Source organism: Balaenoptera acutorostrata, chromosome 5 (assembly GCF_949987535.1).
Source record: "Balaenoptera acutorostrata chromosome 5, mBalAcu1.1, whole genome shotgun sequence".
Classification (NCBI taxonomy): domain Eukaryota; kingdom Metazoa; phylum Chordata; class Mammalia; order Artiodactyla; family Balaenopteridae; genus Balaenoptera; species Balaenoptera acutorostrata.
The window spans coordinates 42,668,829-42,683,391 of record NC_080068.1 but is presented as its reverse complement, the minus strand read 5'-3'; the positions used below and the strand labels follow the sequence as shown (position 1 = coordinate 42,683,391).

At 36.6% G+C, this 14,563-nt stretch overlaps 1 protein-coding gene across 6 annotated transcripts in view; it reads left to right on the top strand.

Annotated features, from left to right (window-relative positions):
- The window catches only part of LIN54 (lin-54 DREAM MuvB core complex component), a 67,782-nt gene that overhangs the window by 44,337 nt on the left and 8,882 nt on the right, over nt 1-14,563 (top strand). For all 6 annotated transcript variants that reach the window (XM_057547203.1, XM_057547200.1, XM_057547201.1 and 3 more), the window contains exons 5-11: nt 4,981-5,197; nt 10,419-10,492; nt 10,856-11,053; nt 12,193-12,284; nt 13,099-13,170; nt 13,956-14,058; nt 14,218-14,355. In XM_057547203.1, the coding sequence (XP_057403186.1) occupies nt 4,981-5,197; nt 10,419-10,492; nt 10,856-11,053; nt 12,193-12,284; nt 13,099-13,170; nt 13,956-14,058; nt 14,218-14,355 (894 nt within the window). The remainder of the gene's footprint in view (nt 1-4,980; nt 5,198-10,418; nt 10,493-10,855; nt 11,054-12,192; nt 12,285-13,098; nt 13,171-13,955; nt 14,059-14,217; nt 14,356-14,563) is intronic.

The following is a 14,563-nucleotide window of genomic DNA, read 5'->3' as shown; positions in this document are numbered from 1 at the left end:
TTAATTAAAAAAATTTTTTTAGGTAAATCTTCAATTAAGCAAGGACTTCTGGCATTTGCTAATTGGAAAATAATAAAGAAATTTATTCCTGTATATAATTATGACATAAATGTGTAAATAGAAATGGCTTAGGAAATAGTACAGATTTTTAAAAAAATCTTTCAAGTCCATGTTTTTCTGGACAATTACCAATACATGTTAAATGTAGCTATTTTGAATTTAAATTAAGATATTTGCTTTTTAACCCAGCTGTCAAGGGTGTAAATCAGGAAATAGCAATAACTGAAGATTTCTATTGAATGTACATGAACTGTTTTTCTGGTAATGTGGTTATGTTCAGAGAGGCATTCACACGGAGTTTCTCAGGCTACTCTACTTCAAGTAAGGTACCAACTTGTGAATTCTCAAAGCAGTTAAGTGTAGTATTCAAATGCTTTTGTCTTTTACAAAGTTGGTAGCTTTTATATGTTACTTAGTATTTTAGGTGTTAAAAAAATGCATTGTAATCAGTGGTTGCCAAGAGTTAGGGTTATAAAGGGAAGTGCAAGAGAGTTTCTTTGTGATGATGGAACAATTTTGTATCTTGATGGTGATGCAGGTGACATGAATTTATACAGTCTTTAGTGTACATCCAAAAAAAAGTCTGTATAAAAACTGGTAAAATCTGAATAAGGTCTGTTGTGTGGTTTAGTTAATAGTATTATACCAAATGTCAATTTACTGTTTTGATAATGTCCTATGGTTATGTGAGATGTTTTTCTTTTGGGGAAAGTGTACATGGGAACATTGTATTAGTCTTGCAACTTCTTGTGAAATCTAAAATTATTTTAAAATTAAAAAGTTTTTAAAAAATGCTATTTATACTTCTTTTCTATTCAGTATACTAACCGATTAAAAAAATACTTTCATGTTTCTCAGAGCCAGATGTGCAACTTTAGTTCTTAACAGATTTCTTGAGGACTAAATGCTATTTACTTTTATTCAGTCATTTAGTAACTGTTCATTAACTGTCTACAGTAGGAGGCATTACAGTGTCTTAAGAAAATGGGCTTTGGAGTTGGCTCTGGTTCAAATCCTGGCTCTTCTACTTTTAGCTGTGTGAACTTGGGGAAGTTACTAAATCTCTCTGAGCTTCAGTTTCTCCATCTATAATGGGAATAATGATAATGATACACACTAATTGAGCATTATGATATGTGATGAGTTATTATTTGCACCTTACATAATTTAACTCATTTAATCCTTATAACAATCCTATGAGGTGCCATTTTAACATTTTCAAATGAGGAAAGTTAGGCACAGAGAAGCTAAGTTACTTGCACAAGGTCACTCAACTGGGAAATGCTGGAACCTAGATTAAAACTCAGCTGGATTTTCTGTTTTTGCTATACAGAACTAGCTTGTTGGCGACCAACTGTCCCACCAAGAACAACTAAAAAGAAAAATAAAATGTATTTAAAAAATTTGTTTGAAGGTTTTGGAGACCTGCCAGGGGAGCCAGGACATTAGAGGCCACCATCCTGAAGTCACGGGAAGCCTAGGGAAGTTGCCTGGTGTTCAGTGTGACCCTTCCCCTTAGGGCATTTGCTGATTTGTAAGTTGTGGCTGAGAGACTGAGAAGATGAGCAGAAAGTGGTCCCAGAAAGTTGAGGAGCTGAGCAGACCTGTCAGTCTTACAGACCTTGTGGACAAAACTTTGGGTTCAGGCGCCAACAAGGAGGAGGAAGCCTGGTAGATACTGGAGTCCTGGTTGGGGGAGGAGTGAACCAGAAATGGACAAGGCCTCCCAAAGATTGAAGCTCAGCTTCCAATCAGCTCGTTTGTTATTGGTTTAGGGTAATCTGCCCCTACTCTTAACTGCCTGCCAGAAGCCGAAGTGAATGCTTTCTGGAGAAATATAAAATCATTCTAAGCCTCAAATTATTTACTTAATTTTCCACAAACGAAGTCTAGCACTTAGTCAAAAATCATTAGGCGTTTACTTAATTTTCTGTAACCAGTGTCTGGCACTTAGTCAAAAATCATTAGGCATATCAGGCAACCAGACCAATTTATTCAAAACAGAGAGGTATAGGTAGTGGAGTTATCAGATTTGCTTTTTAAATAACTAAGATTAATATATTCAGAAATTTATTTAACAAGATGAGGAACTTCAGCAGAGAATTAGAAACTATAAAAAGGAATCAGATGAATATTTTCAAACTGAAAACTGAGATTAAGAATTCAGTAGATGACTTTATCAAGCAAAAGAGAGATTAAAAAAAAGGATTAGACATTTTTTGAGAACCAAAGTGTAGAGAATTTCTCATTAGCGGACTTGCACTTAAGGAAATCCTAAAGTGAGTTCTTTAGGCAGAAGGAAAATGATCCCAAATGGAAGCACAGAAAGGGTATAGAAACGACAGAAAGGGTAAATTTGTGGGTATATCTAAATGAATGTCTTATAGAGTTTAAATTATATGGAGAATTAAAGAATACTTAATGGTAGCACGAAGATGGGGCAAGAATAAACAGTGTTAACGTTCTGTGGTTCTTGTATTGTCTTGCTGATGTGTAAGTACTAATTTAATTCCTACATGGAACATTGTAATCTCTAGGGCAACTACTATAAGAATAGTAACATAATGTATAAATAACAAGCTACCACGGGGGAAATGAAATAATGAAACATTTAACAATAAAGCAGGCAGAAAAGGAGAGAAAAAGGAACAGAAGAGGACAGGTGGTTCAAATAGGAAACAGTCCAAGGGTAGATTTAAATCCAAACAGTTAATTAACTATGTTACATGTAAATAGACGTATGCTGATAAAAAATATAGTCAGATCTGGCTTTGTTCTAAAAGAGCCCTGGCGGTCCAGTGGTTAAGACTTCGCCTTCCAATGCAGGGAGTGCGGGTTCGCTCCCTGGTCAGGGAGCTAAGATCCCACATGCCTGGCAGCCAAAACACCAAAACATAAAACAGAAGCGATATTGTAACTAATTCAATAAAGACTTTTTAAAAAAAAAAGGTTCACATCAGAAAAAAAATCTTTAAAAGAGCCAGTTATATACAGCTTGTAAGAGTTGTAGCTTGAAGTTTAGGATACAGAAAAGTTGAGGGAATTCCCTGGCGGTCCAGTGGTTAGGACTCTGCTCTTTCACTGCCGTGGCTTGGGTTGGATCCCTGGTTGGGGAACTAAGATCCCGGAAGCCGCGCAGCATGGCCAAAAAAAAGACAAAAAAAAGTTGAACGTAGAGTTGGAAAAAGGGTATGCTGTGCAAACTTAACTAAACCAGCCCTGGTACTTGTGCCATGCTGTACCTTAGCTCATAACGTGGTTGCTAGATTTAAATCAGATAATCTTAGAGTTTTCAAAAGCAATGTCCTCTGTGTTAGGTACCCAGTAAATTTAACTATTACGTCTGAGGCACCTTGTTTCTTTTTTTTAAACATAATTTATTTTTCTTTTTTGTATTAAAGAAAATTTTCAACTTAAGTATAGTTGATTTATAATGTTAGTTTCAAGTGTACAGCAAAGTGAGTCAGTTATACATATATATATTCTTTTTCAGATCCTTTTCCATTATAGGTTATTATAAGATATTGAATATAGTTCTCTGTGCTATACAGTAGGTCTTTGTTGTTTATTTTATATATAGTAGTGTGTATCTGTTAATCCCAAACTCCTAGTTTATCCACCCCCCTTCCCCTACCTTGTTTCTGGAAATAGTATTCTTTTTTCATTTTGAGTCGATAGACCAAGGACAGTGTCTCTTGTACCATTGTACGCATCTAACTCATGGGTTGCTTGATTTTTCAGTAGCTTCCATATGTACACATTTTATCCCTTTTCTTAAGTTTTATGTTTTCATTTAACTCACCATCACGGCTGTTATCTCTTATCTTTATTTTAAATCTACTCTGTGGTGCCTCTGCCTACTGATAATGTGTGAATTATTTTATGCTGAAGTAATCTACTTTGAGTACTATCTGTAGAGTTTCCAGACTAATGACATTCTTCCTTTTTTCCCTTGTACTTTTATGAAAATGTTCAAATTCTTCAGAATTATTCTTTTATAAATTATCATCCATATAATGAATATAGATTTCCTCAGTCATGTCACCTGTCTTTTGGTATGAGGGCTGTTTGAAGAATAGGTAATGGTGTAATTATTTATAAAATAATACCATAGAACTAATTAGAGAATCTTGTCTGGATCTTTGCTTTGTATGACAGTCTGTCGTACATTGGTTAAACATCAATTGGAGACATCTTAAAAGGCTTTTGTTCTGTTCTGCTTTTGATGTTTCATTTAGCTTTTTGGGAAGTCACATTGCTTTTTGTTGGACTGAAGGAAAGGATTAAAAATGATTAAAATGATTATATTGAGTCAGATCTGAATCATCCAAAATTGGTTTCCCTAGACAACCAAAATAGTGGTAATTTTGGATTGAATTTGGCCTTCTACCCATAGGTTAGTGGGTACATTTGTATCTGTGGAATATTATATAAGCCTTTCAGAATTGGCTAGACTTAATGAGGGCTTTTCTTTGGGGTTTCTTTCTCTTTTAGGACATGTGAAAATGAAATTTGCTGTAGTTAATTTGGTGGGTAGCAGTAAAACCAAATATCTGTGTCCTTTCTTTCTGAATATGAGGCTTAATACTGAAAGTTTTTAAATAACCTTTTTCTTATAAATTTTAACTGATGTTAACAAAACTGTGTGAGTTCTTGCAATTTAAGTAATAGTTTCTTCATAGCAAGTCATCTGACCTGGACTGTCAAGGAAGTTAACTACTAGGGATGGTAGAACTCATTAATTTTGGTTTCACTCCTGTATTTATTACTATTCATTTCTCTTTGAACAGGTTGTTCCTTTCAACAGCTTTTGATGAAATTCAGGAACATACTTTTTTACTTGAGCAGTTGTCATGAGTAAAAATGAAGTAGGAAAATAAAATCGCAGATTAATGAGAGCCATGTTGTATTGTTCACTAGGCAGTGAAATCAGCTGTGCAGACCATCACTGTTGGAGGAGTGAGCACATCACAGTTTAAGACAATTATTCCTCTGGCAACTGCTCCCAATGTCCAGCAGATTCAAGTGCCCGGAAGCAAGTTTCATTATGTCCGACTTGTTACTGCCACAACAGCCAGTAGCTCAACCCAGGCAGTTAGTCAGAATCCCAGTACAAACACTCAGCCTCTTCAGCAAGGTTAGTAACCTTTTTTTTTTTTTTGGCTGTGTTGGGTCTTCGTTGCTGCACGTGGGCTTTCTCTAGTTGCGGCGAGCGGGGGCCACTCTTCATTGTGATGCACGGGCTTCTCATTGCGGTGGCTTCTCTTGTTGTGGAGCACGGGCTCCAGGCGAGCAGGCTTCAGTAGTTGTGGCACACAGGCTCAGTAGTTGTGGCGCACGGGCTTAGTTGCTCTGCGGCATGTGGGATCTTCCCGGACCAGGGCTCGAACCCGCGTCCCCTGCATTGGCAGGCGGATTCTTAACCACTGCGCCACCAGGGAAGCCCTAGTAACCATTTTTTTAAAAACAATAATTAATGCTTTGAACATTATTATAGAAATTGGTCCTTTTCTTGCTGAAATCCTGATTAAGTATGGCATTTCAGCTGAGTATGAATCAGCAGCTGTTGCAGAAGGCAGTGAAGTAGAATCCCAGTTGTATATAACTATAGTATTTTGTTCTGCTAGAAACTGATACACGGTGTGCTGTAATACCAGATAATCATACTTAGTCATCAATTTGTGGGTAGCCATGTTATTGCTGGTTTAAAAGCCTACCGTTATGGCAGTGGGATAGTTTAAATGGAACCAAATTATTTATCTTACTTTCTAAACTACAAAGCCGTCTAAACTACACAGGGTTTGGGGGTCAGTTGAAATGACCAGTAGGCAAGGTATAAATGATAAATATGAACTTTCATCCTTTACTTACTTTGAATCTGTAATTGCTAATGAAAGTCAGTTAAAATGTTGTTATTTTACTCATTGGTATTTTTCCTGAAAAGTATTCCTGTTTGTAGTCCTACTTTGTTTGTGTTTAATCCTTCCAGCCACCTGATATACATACACAGACTCACACACATAACCTTTCTCCATATTTATCTACTTGTTAAAAAATTGAAACTGTGAAAGGATGAAGACAGTTTATATTTGGGGCCTAATTTTTTTCCTTGGAAGACTACTGCATATTCTGTCAATGTCAAAATGACATGGCAAGTGAATGATCTGTTGTTTGCTGGCTGTAAATAGATGAATTAAAGACCATTTGTTGCGCCTTCAGTTTTATTAAGGGATCAGAGGGTTGGAGCTGTCCATTGCTGATAGCTAGTTCATCTAAGGGAAAATGGAAGAAAAAACTTGGATTTTAAATTACTGATGGGAGAAAATGGAGGGTGCATGAGGGAAACAGTATTTTAGTGTGTATTCTATTAAAATTAGACATCTCAAGTAATTATATTTTCTATTTCCTCTTTAAACTGATTTTGAAAGAAAATCTTCTATTACAGTGTTCTCAATGAGAGGAAAAATGAAATTTGCATGTACTGCTGACTAAGGAAGTCAAGTGTATATTCTCTCATTACTTAGCAAGTGCTACTAAGTGCTACAAGTCCAATTTTCTTATATATCATAATGATATAAAGCAGTCATTAGATATAGTTGGTTATATTTTATGTTTGTGTGTATACACATATGCTGAGTATCCATTTCCAGTGTAACGTTAGCACTGATTTACTCATTATCAAGAATAAGCGTTTGGTATGAGTAGAAGAGGAAGCTGAAGATCCAGGAAGAGTGGAGGAATGGGTTGGACATTTCATAATTCTAGTGTATTTGCCATTTCCTTCTTTTCCAACCTTATGTCTGTCTTTCTGCTTCTCTCTACCTCGCTGTTCTCTTTGCCTCCTAGCAATCCCTCACCCCACTCCTGCTTCCCTGCTGCTTCCTTTTTTGCTTTCCTTCACTTTCCCTTTCTGTTCTCCCCTCTGTCTCTCTGGCTTCTTCACCTCTCTCTGTATATTCCCTCTTCCCACCTACTTAAATACATATACCACCCATGCTATTTCCCTCATATCCACCCATATTTCCCTCTTTTTGTCTTGCTCTCCTATCCCATAAAAGATCTGGGTAAATGTAATATATATTATTTCTTAGGAATAACGAGTCAAATTTACAGTTTTCATTAGAGATACACTAAATAGTTGCTGTAGTTCATAAAATGTATTGATGTGTTTTTCTAAAGGCTTAATTCCCTATGAGGGATTTGCTTAAATGCCAAAGGGAATTGGGCTCATCTTATACATTTTCCCATCAAAGCCATACAAACACCAGTATTCAAACGCTCCACCATATTAATTGCTGGCTGGATGGCAGGTAGCACAGTAGAAGGACCCAGAAGATTGCTTGGTTAACCTCTTTAGAATATAATCTACAATCTTGGTTAGGGAGGAAATCAATTTAAGAAATTAAAAACCCTCAAACACTTGAAGGTATGGTTTCTAAAGTTTCAAAGGAGACTGTTCTAAAAGGATTGTTCAGAAGACCAAAAACATTAAAGATTATGCCAGCATCTATGAAAACTGCAGTAGTGGTAATGTGGGACCATGCTGAAAAGTTGAGGAGGAAGCAACTATGCCCCAGTTAAAAAAAAAAAGTTGAGGAGGAGAAATCCAGACTGTTGACGTAGTTATATAAGTATGACCCCCTTCCCATGTATATTTTATAATGTTCTTTTTTCTGACCACTACGTTTTCTGTTTTCTTCATTCCCCAGATTTCAGTTAAAACGCAGCATGCATATGCCAAGCTAATGTAAACCCAGAATTCCCACGTTTTCTAGCTCTGTGTGTGTGTGCGTGCATGCGTGGGGACACTTCCCTGTCCTTATCCTTATGAGAATCATCCAAGTCTCCCATAGGATGTGAGTAAGGGCAGGACACACACTCCTTCCCTGTCATTTCGCAGACCACCAGGAAGTTCCTACATTTCTCTAGCTGTGCAGTTACCTCGGAATTGCTGCTTGTGTGCTCATGAACCAATGACCATCATCACCTTTTCAAGGAACAAGTGGTGTAGGGTGTCCTCTCTTCAGTGTCCCAAGCATGAATTCAGGCTTTTAATTCCTTTTAAGTCCTTATAGTATTGCTACAGTGGTTATTATAATCAAAACAGAACAGGAAGCAATTTCAAATCGGATATCAGATGGCACTGCTCCTGTAATTCATGGTCATACACTCTTTTTGTAGAGCAACGTTATTGAGATACAGTTCTCATCTACCATAAAATTCACCCTTGTTAAATACAGTACAGTTTAGTAGTTTTTAGTATATTCAGAGATATGCTATCACCACCACTGATCATAAGCTCCTTCTGGAGGTCTCCAACCTTCCCACCTTCCCCCTTCTCCCTAGTTTGTCACCTTGCTGCAGGGGCCTGCTCCCTTTTAGATCAGAGTACTCTCTCTCTAATGTTCTTCCAGGGCTCTCAACTTCCCGTCTTCAGCCATCAACCCTTCCATCCCCACCAAAAGTAAAAAAAAATTTGTTAACATTGTTAACAGCCTTTCTATCCAATGAAGTCTGTTCTTTTTCTTTTATTGTTCAGAACAGTTTGTTTGATTCAGTGTTCACAGCAGTTTAGATCCCGTTATCTCAACCTCTCTCTTTCATAGCAGGCTCTAGGCCTTTTGCATAAATAAGACCCGAAGGGATGTCCTTTCTGTCTTCTTAAATCCCTCCTTTAGACTGAGGAAATGGCAGTAGGCAGTATTAGAAATGGTACTTCTTTTGATCCAGACATACAGGTCTAGTACCAGCCTCTTTCCTGAACTTCATCATTGTATTTCTCCCTGTCAGGTTTCATCTTCCCTTTAGATCAGCTCATCCTTGCATTTGTAATTCTAATAGCTGTCATTTTCCCATTCACTTGAAAGCTCTGTGATAACCGATTGTTTTTCCCTTGTACCTACGGTTCCTGCCATCCTTTCACCTCCACCCTGTCTCTTGCAGCTGTTCTCTCCTTTCCATTCCCAGTGCCATCACCCCAGATTAGACTCTCATGTTTTGTACTCTTCTTTCTTTGTTTCTTGCAGCTCTGTTCTATTTTACACACGGCTGCTGCGTACAGTTTCTTTTTGTGCCATTCCAACAATGTTTCCCAACACCACAGTCCTCAGAAACTTCTCATTGCCTGCTGAATTAAGTATACAGATCTCTACCCTTACATTCAAGGCCTTCAACAAAACAGCCACAGTCTGCCTTTTTTTTTTTTTTTTTTGCCAGCGCTTGCCTACTTTAACCCTAGGTTCCAGCCAAACCCGTCTGTCCCGTAGCACTTTGTGAAGTGCGCAGCATCAAGCCTCCACTTCTCTTGCTCTGCCTCTGTGTGGACTGCCCTCCTCCAGTCTGTGTGCCCGCTCTGCAGCCTGAGCATTGGTCAGGACTGTCTCAGGCACTGTCCTCTACGCAGCTTTCCCCGTTCCCAGCCCCTGCCAGTCAGGTGTATGTTCTGTCTCCTTTTGGTCTCCCACAGTGCTTTCTCTTTTTTTTTTTTTAACAATATTTATTTTATTTGGGTACTCGTCTAATCTGCTCTACTTGAATGTAATCTCTTTGAGCAGGTGTCTTGTACTATAGTTTCCCTGGAACACTGTCTACAGTGACATTTATGTAGCAGTAATGGTTGTAATAACAAGAACAAGAACAATAACGGGAACTAACATTTATTGAGCGCTTACTATCTGTTGAGCACTGTTGTAGTAAATTTTCATGAATTAACATATTTATTTCTCTTACCCTGTAAGGGAGATACTATCCCTATATTGCAGATTGGGGATACAGGCAAAGAGAATTTAAGTAGTTAGAAAGCAGCAGAATTGGGATTTGAACCCCCAGGGTCTTAAGACTTAGGAGACTACATTCTTTTTTTTTTTAATTTATTTTTTATTGAAGTATAGTTGAATTAAGGAGACTATATTCTTAACCTTGCTGCTATGCTGCCTTTTAGTAGTACTCTGTAAATAATGAATTGTACACAGAATTAGAAATAGTATAGAACAGCATTGTTACCCAAGTTCCTGGATGGCAGTTTTTAATTTATGCATCATTTCATCTCACTGGATTTAGTAGTGAATATATAAAGCATCTGAATACAGACTGAAGTATTTTCAGTAGAATATCTTAAACGACAGACATTCTCTCATAAAGTGGATAGACTATAGCTACCTTAGATATAAGTTCCCTAGTTAGATGGGTTAAAGAATTTTGAAAGTAACTGTCTTGATTAAAGATTCCTCCAAATAGGAAAGCAGTGGAATTCTTTAAGCTCTCTCATGAGGATATCGTGAGGGAACTAAGTATCTTAAATGTTTTAAATACTATTTTCTGTATACAAACTGTCCTTTTCCTCCTTCCTTTTTACAAAGCAAAGCCAGTGGTCGTTAATACCACCCCAGTGCGGATGTCAGTGCCACTTGTCTCAGCGCAGACTGTCAAACAAGTGAGTATCACATCACTTCTTCTCTCAGTCTCTCCCAAACAGACAATTTACTTTTAAAATTGAAAGTTAAGATTTACGTTTAAGAGATTTATTTATTTATTTTTATTGAAGTATAGTTGATGGACAATATTATATAAGTTACAGGTGTACAATATAGTGATTCACAATTTTTAAAGTTTAAACTCCATTTATAACTACTGTAAGAGACTGGCTATATTCCTTGTGTTGTACAATATATCCTTGTAGCTTATTTATACGTAATAGTTAGGACCTCTTAATCCCCTAAGTTTAAGAGGTTTATACTGAATTGAGAAACTGTGAAATTTATTTTCGTGGTCGTTGACATACTTCCTTTCGTTTTAGGTTGTTCCGAAACCAATCAATCCAACTTCCCAAATAGTCACCACCAGCCAGCCGCAGCAGCGGCTTATCATGCCTGCCACCCCACTGCCACAAATCCAGCCAAACCTCACGAACCTGCCACCAGGCACTGTGCTGGCACCGGCTCCGGGAACAGGGAACGTCGGCTATGCGGTGCTTCCTGCTCAGTATGTGACTCAGGTATGGGCAAAAAGTTAAGTCATTGCATTTCAAAAAGGTTAATTGGGTCGAAGATGTCTAGCATTATCACATTCTAAAACTACTCAGAAACATCTAACTCAGTGTTTGGACTGTCTCCAAAACCTTGAATTGTTAATGAAAACTTCTGAGTTTATTTTTATATATCTTTAGTATTTAGAAATATACAGCACAAGTCAAGTATACAAGTCAGGCAATTTGGAGCTGAGAACAGTTTGGTAGGAGGGCAAGATCATGTAGATACAAGAGAAAATACGTTGAGTTAAAATCAGCAGAGTCTCAGTGAGTTTAGAAAGCGCTGTGACTGTAATGAAGCTCCTCCTCACATGATGAATATGGTGCCGCTCACCTGGTCTTGGAAAATAGGTGGCATATCGGTAGTGATCTGTCCAGATCTGGGTATCTTTGGAATCAAAGCCACATATTATCCAGTTGGCTGGCTTGGGTTAGGAGTGCTGCTTTCTAGGAAGAAGATAGAAGTTGTTTTCTTTTTCATGTAAGAATCAAGCATATTAATTAGCACCACGTTCTAAGCTGTTGAGTTGATCTACTCAAGATTATAAGAGAGACAGAAACCTGTGTACTTTAAAGAAGTGTACTTTGGAGTATGTTATGTGGCTACTGATTGAAAAAATTAGTGTTCAGTATTTTTATCATTAGCATCTCTTTTCTTATGTTTAGAAATCAGTGTAAAATAGAAACTTAATTATTACGTATGTAACTTCTCATTCTCTATAATTTGTGATAAACGATCACATTTATTTTATTTATTTTATTTACAAGTAGACACATTGCATTTTTCAAGCCAACACAAGTTTTACTACGGTACTTTCAGGACATTCATCTGGAATTTCCTAATTCTGATATCCTTATTCCTCTGTGAAAGAATTTCTTATATTTATACCATGTAGTACTCTAAAATGTCCACATTGTTTTTAACTCTGGTATTAGTTTTGGGTCTTTAGAAGAGCTCTATGAGGTAGTGAGTATATTTGTATGAAATTCTCCGTTCTGTTTTTCCTATTTTAATAGATGAATTTGTGCTTCTTACCCATCATTATATTTAGGAGTATTGTCCATTTTTGTAAATATGGTCTGAAATTACCTTTCTTTATATGTAGCTACAGCAGTCTTCCTATGTGTCTATAGCGAGCAACTCTAACTTTACCGGAACACCTGGTATCCAGACCCAGTCAAGGCTTCCATTCAATGGGTGAGTGAGCTATTTGAATATATGTAAGTTAAGTTGTTGGATCAGGTTAAATGCAACATCAAATATATATATATATATTTCAAAATACATGTATTTAATTTTTTTCCCCTCAAAGCCATGTGAGTGTGCCTCTGCAGTACTTTTCATTTTGAAATACTTTAAACAGAAAAGTTGCAGGAATAGTCAGAGAACTCCCAAATTACCTTTTACTCGATTCACCAGTTCCGGCACAGGTGATTTGTTATTTCCTCTCTCTTTTCTCTCTTTCTCTATCTCCTCCTGAATATGCTTTTAAAATGATATTAACTAGCTTTTAGATTGTTATTTAGGTCTTTGCTTTTTCTTTTGTTTATTTGTTTTTTAATCTGTCAATTGCTGCCTTTCCAGTATTGGTTGAGAAGCAGTGCTTTAGTTAATTACATGGAACCAGCCTACCTCTCCTCTCCCCTCCTAAATTCCAACTTCACACACCCTTTTCTACTTACTACCTTTTATAATTGAATCCCAAAAGAGTGTAGGAGATTTCAACTTTAGTTCTCTTAGAAGAAAGAGTATATTTTGTGGAATGTCCTTCAGAAACTATTGATAACTTCCGTTTTTTTAATACATATCTTGGCTCTCTACCTTTCTTTTCATGTTACAACTTGCTTTTCAACTTAATGTAAATGGAATAACATAACAAACTTTTATTAGAGATGGGTACATTTGTTAAAGCTTTATTTTAGGAGGAATTTACAGATTAGAGACTTTTCTCAGTTTAAATAGTTACCTTTAGTTGATTAAAATGTATATCTTTTTGTTTGTGTCTGTGTAGCATAATGCCATCAGAGTCTGCCAGTCGGCCCAGAAAGCCTTGTAATTGTACAAAATCGCTGTGTTTGAAATTGTAAGTCTTTTTGCTGCTGTTTCCTCATTTGATATAACTGAAAATGCTTTTAGAAATAAGTGGAGTTAACTAAAAATTCTTAAGAGACCAATTTCATAAGTCTAAGTAATTAAACATACAAATGAATGAACATATATGACAGTGTAAAAAGACTCTTTCATTCATTCAGAAAGAAATAATTTTAGAGTCTTTACCACAGATGAGGCACTAGAGTAGGGGTTAGGGATCCAGCTGCATGAGACAGACATGATCTCTGTCCTTGCTAATAAATCTGATCTTATTTATGACTTTTATATTTGGTCTCTTAAATGAGATGATACTCTGAGTGGTTTTTTTAACTTGTTGATTAATTTGCTTGTTAGTACTGAAGAGATTTGACATGAAACAGTTAAATAAAAAGCAATGGTCTTATGGGGGTTTAGAATCCAAAGAAACATGACAGTAGTTCACGTGAGCAGGTTCCACTAATATAATAGAATATAGCCCATGTTTTTCCTTTTTGTGATTTTTAAATAACTTACTTTTGGGGTGCATAAAAATCACATAGCTCTTGTGTTGACAGCTGTTACTACTGGAACTAAGTATCTAAACCAAAATTCTAGGAGCTGGTGACTTTACCTTTGAGCCTTGTCAGTACATGTTGTTAACTCTATAAGTAGGTGGCTCTGAGTACATTTCTAAAATGCTTTACTGCATATATAATGCTATTAAATAAGATAATTTCTAGTTTTGTTTCTCTTAACAATGACTTTTTTATATGACTTACAATGATTTTTATATTCCAGATACTGTGATTGCTTTGCAAATGGTGAATTTTGCAACAACTGCAATTGTACTAATTGTTATAATAACTTGGAACATGAAAATGAAAGGCAAAAAGCAATAAAGGTTATTATTTCTTATTTCATTTAACTGGCAAAAGTTTACAATTTCACCTGTTTTTTTGTTGAGCTCAAGTATCTTATGAAGAAAATTAATTCCCTTTGCAGAATTTAAGTTTAATCTACTGTGATTTAACATCACTTGGTATTTGATCTGTTTTGATAGGCATGCCTTGACAGAAATCCAGAAGCTTTTAAGCCCAAGATAGGGAAAGGAAAGGAGGGAGAATCAGATCGACGTCACAGCAAAGGATGTAATTGCAAACGATCAGGATGTCTTAAAAACTACTGTGAATGCTATGAGGTGAGTTGAGGTTGGGAAAAATAATCTAACCATCTTTTGAAAATAACTTTAGAAAGTGCATACAAAAAAATTTACTTGTAAACTGGGAAATTACTTTGCTATTGCAGTTTGAAAAGTCAGCCCAAGGGCCCTAATTTGAGGAAGACCTACCTTCTCTCCTCCCAAGCAGGGCTTCAGAGGAACAGTACCTTTGTTTTGTCATTACAGC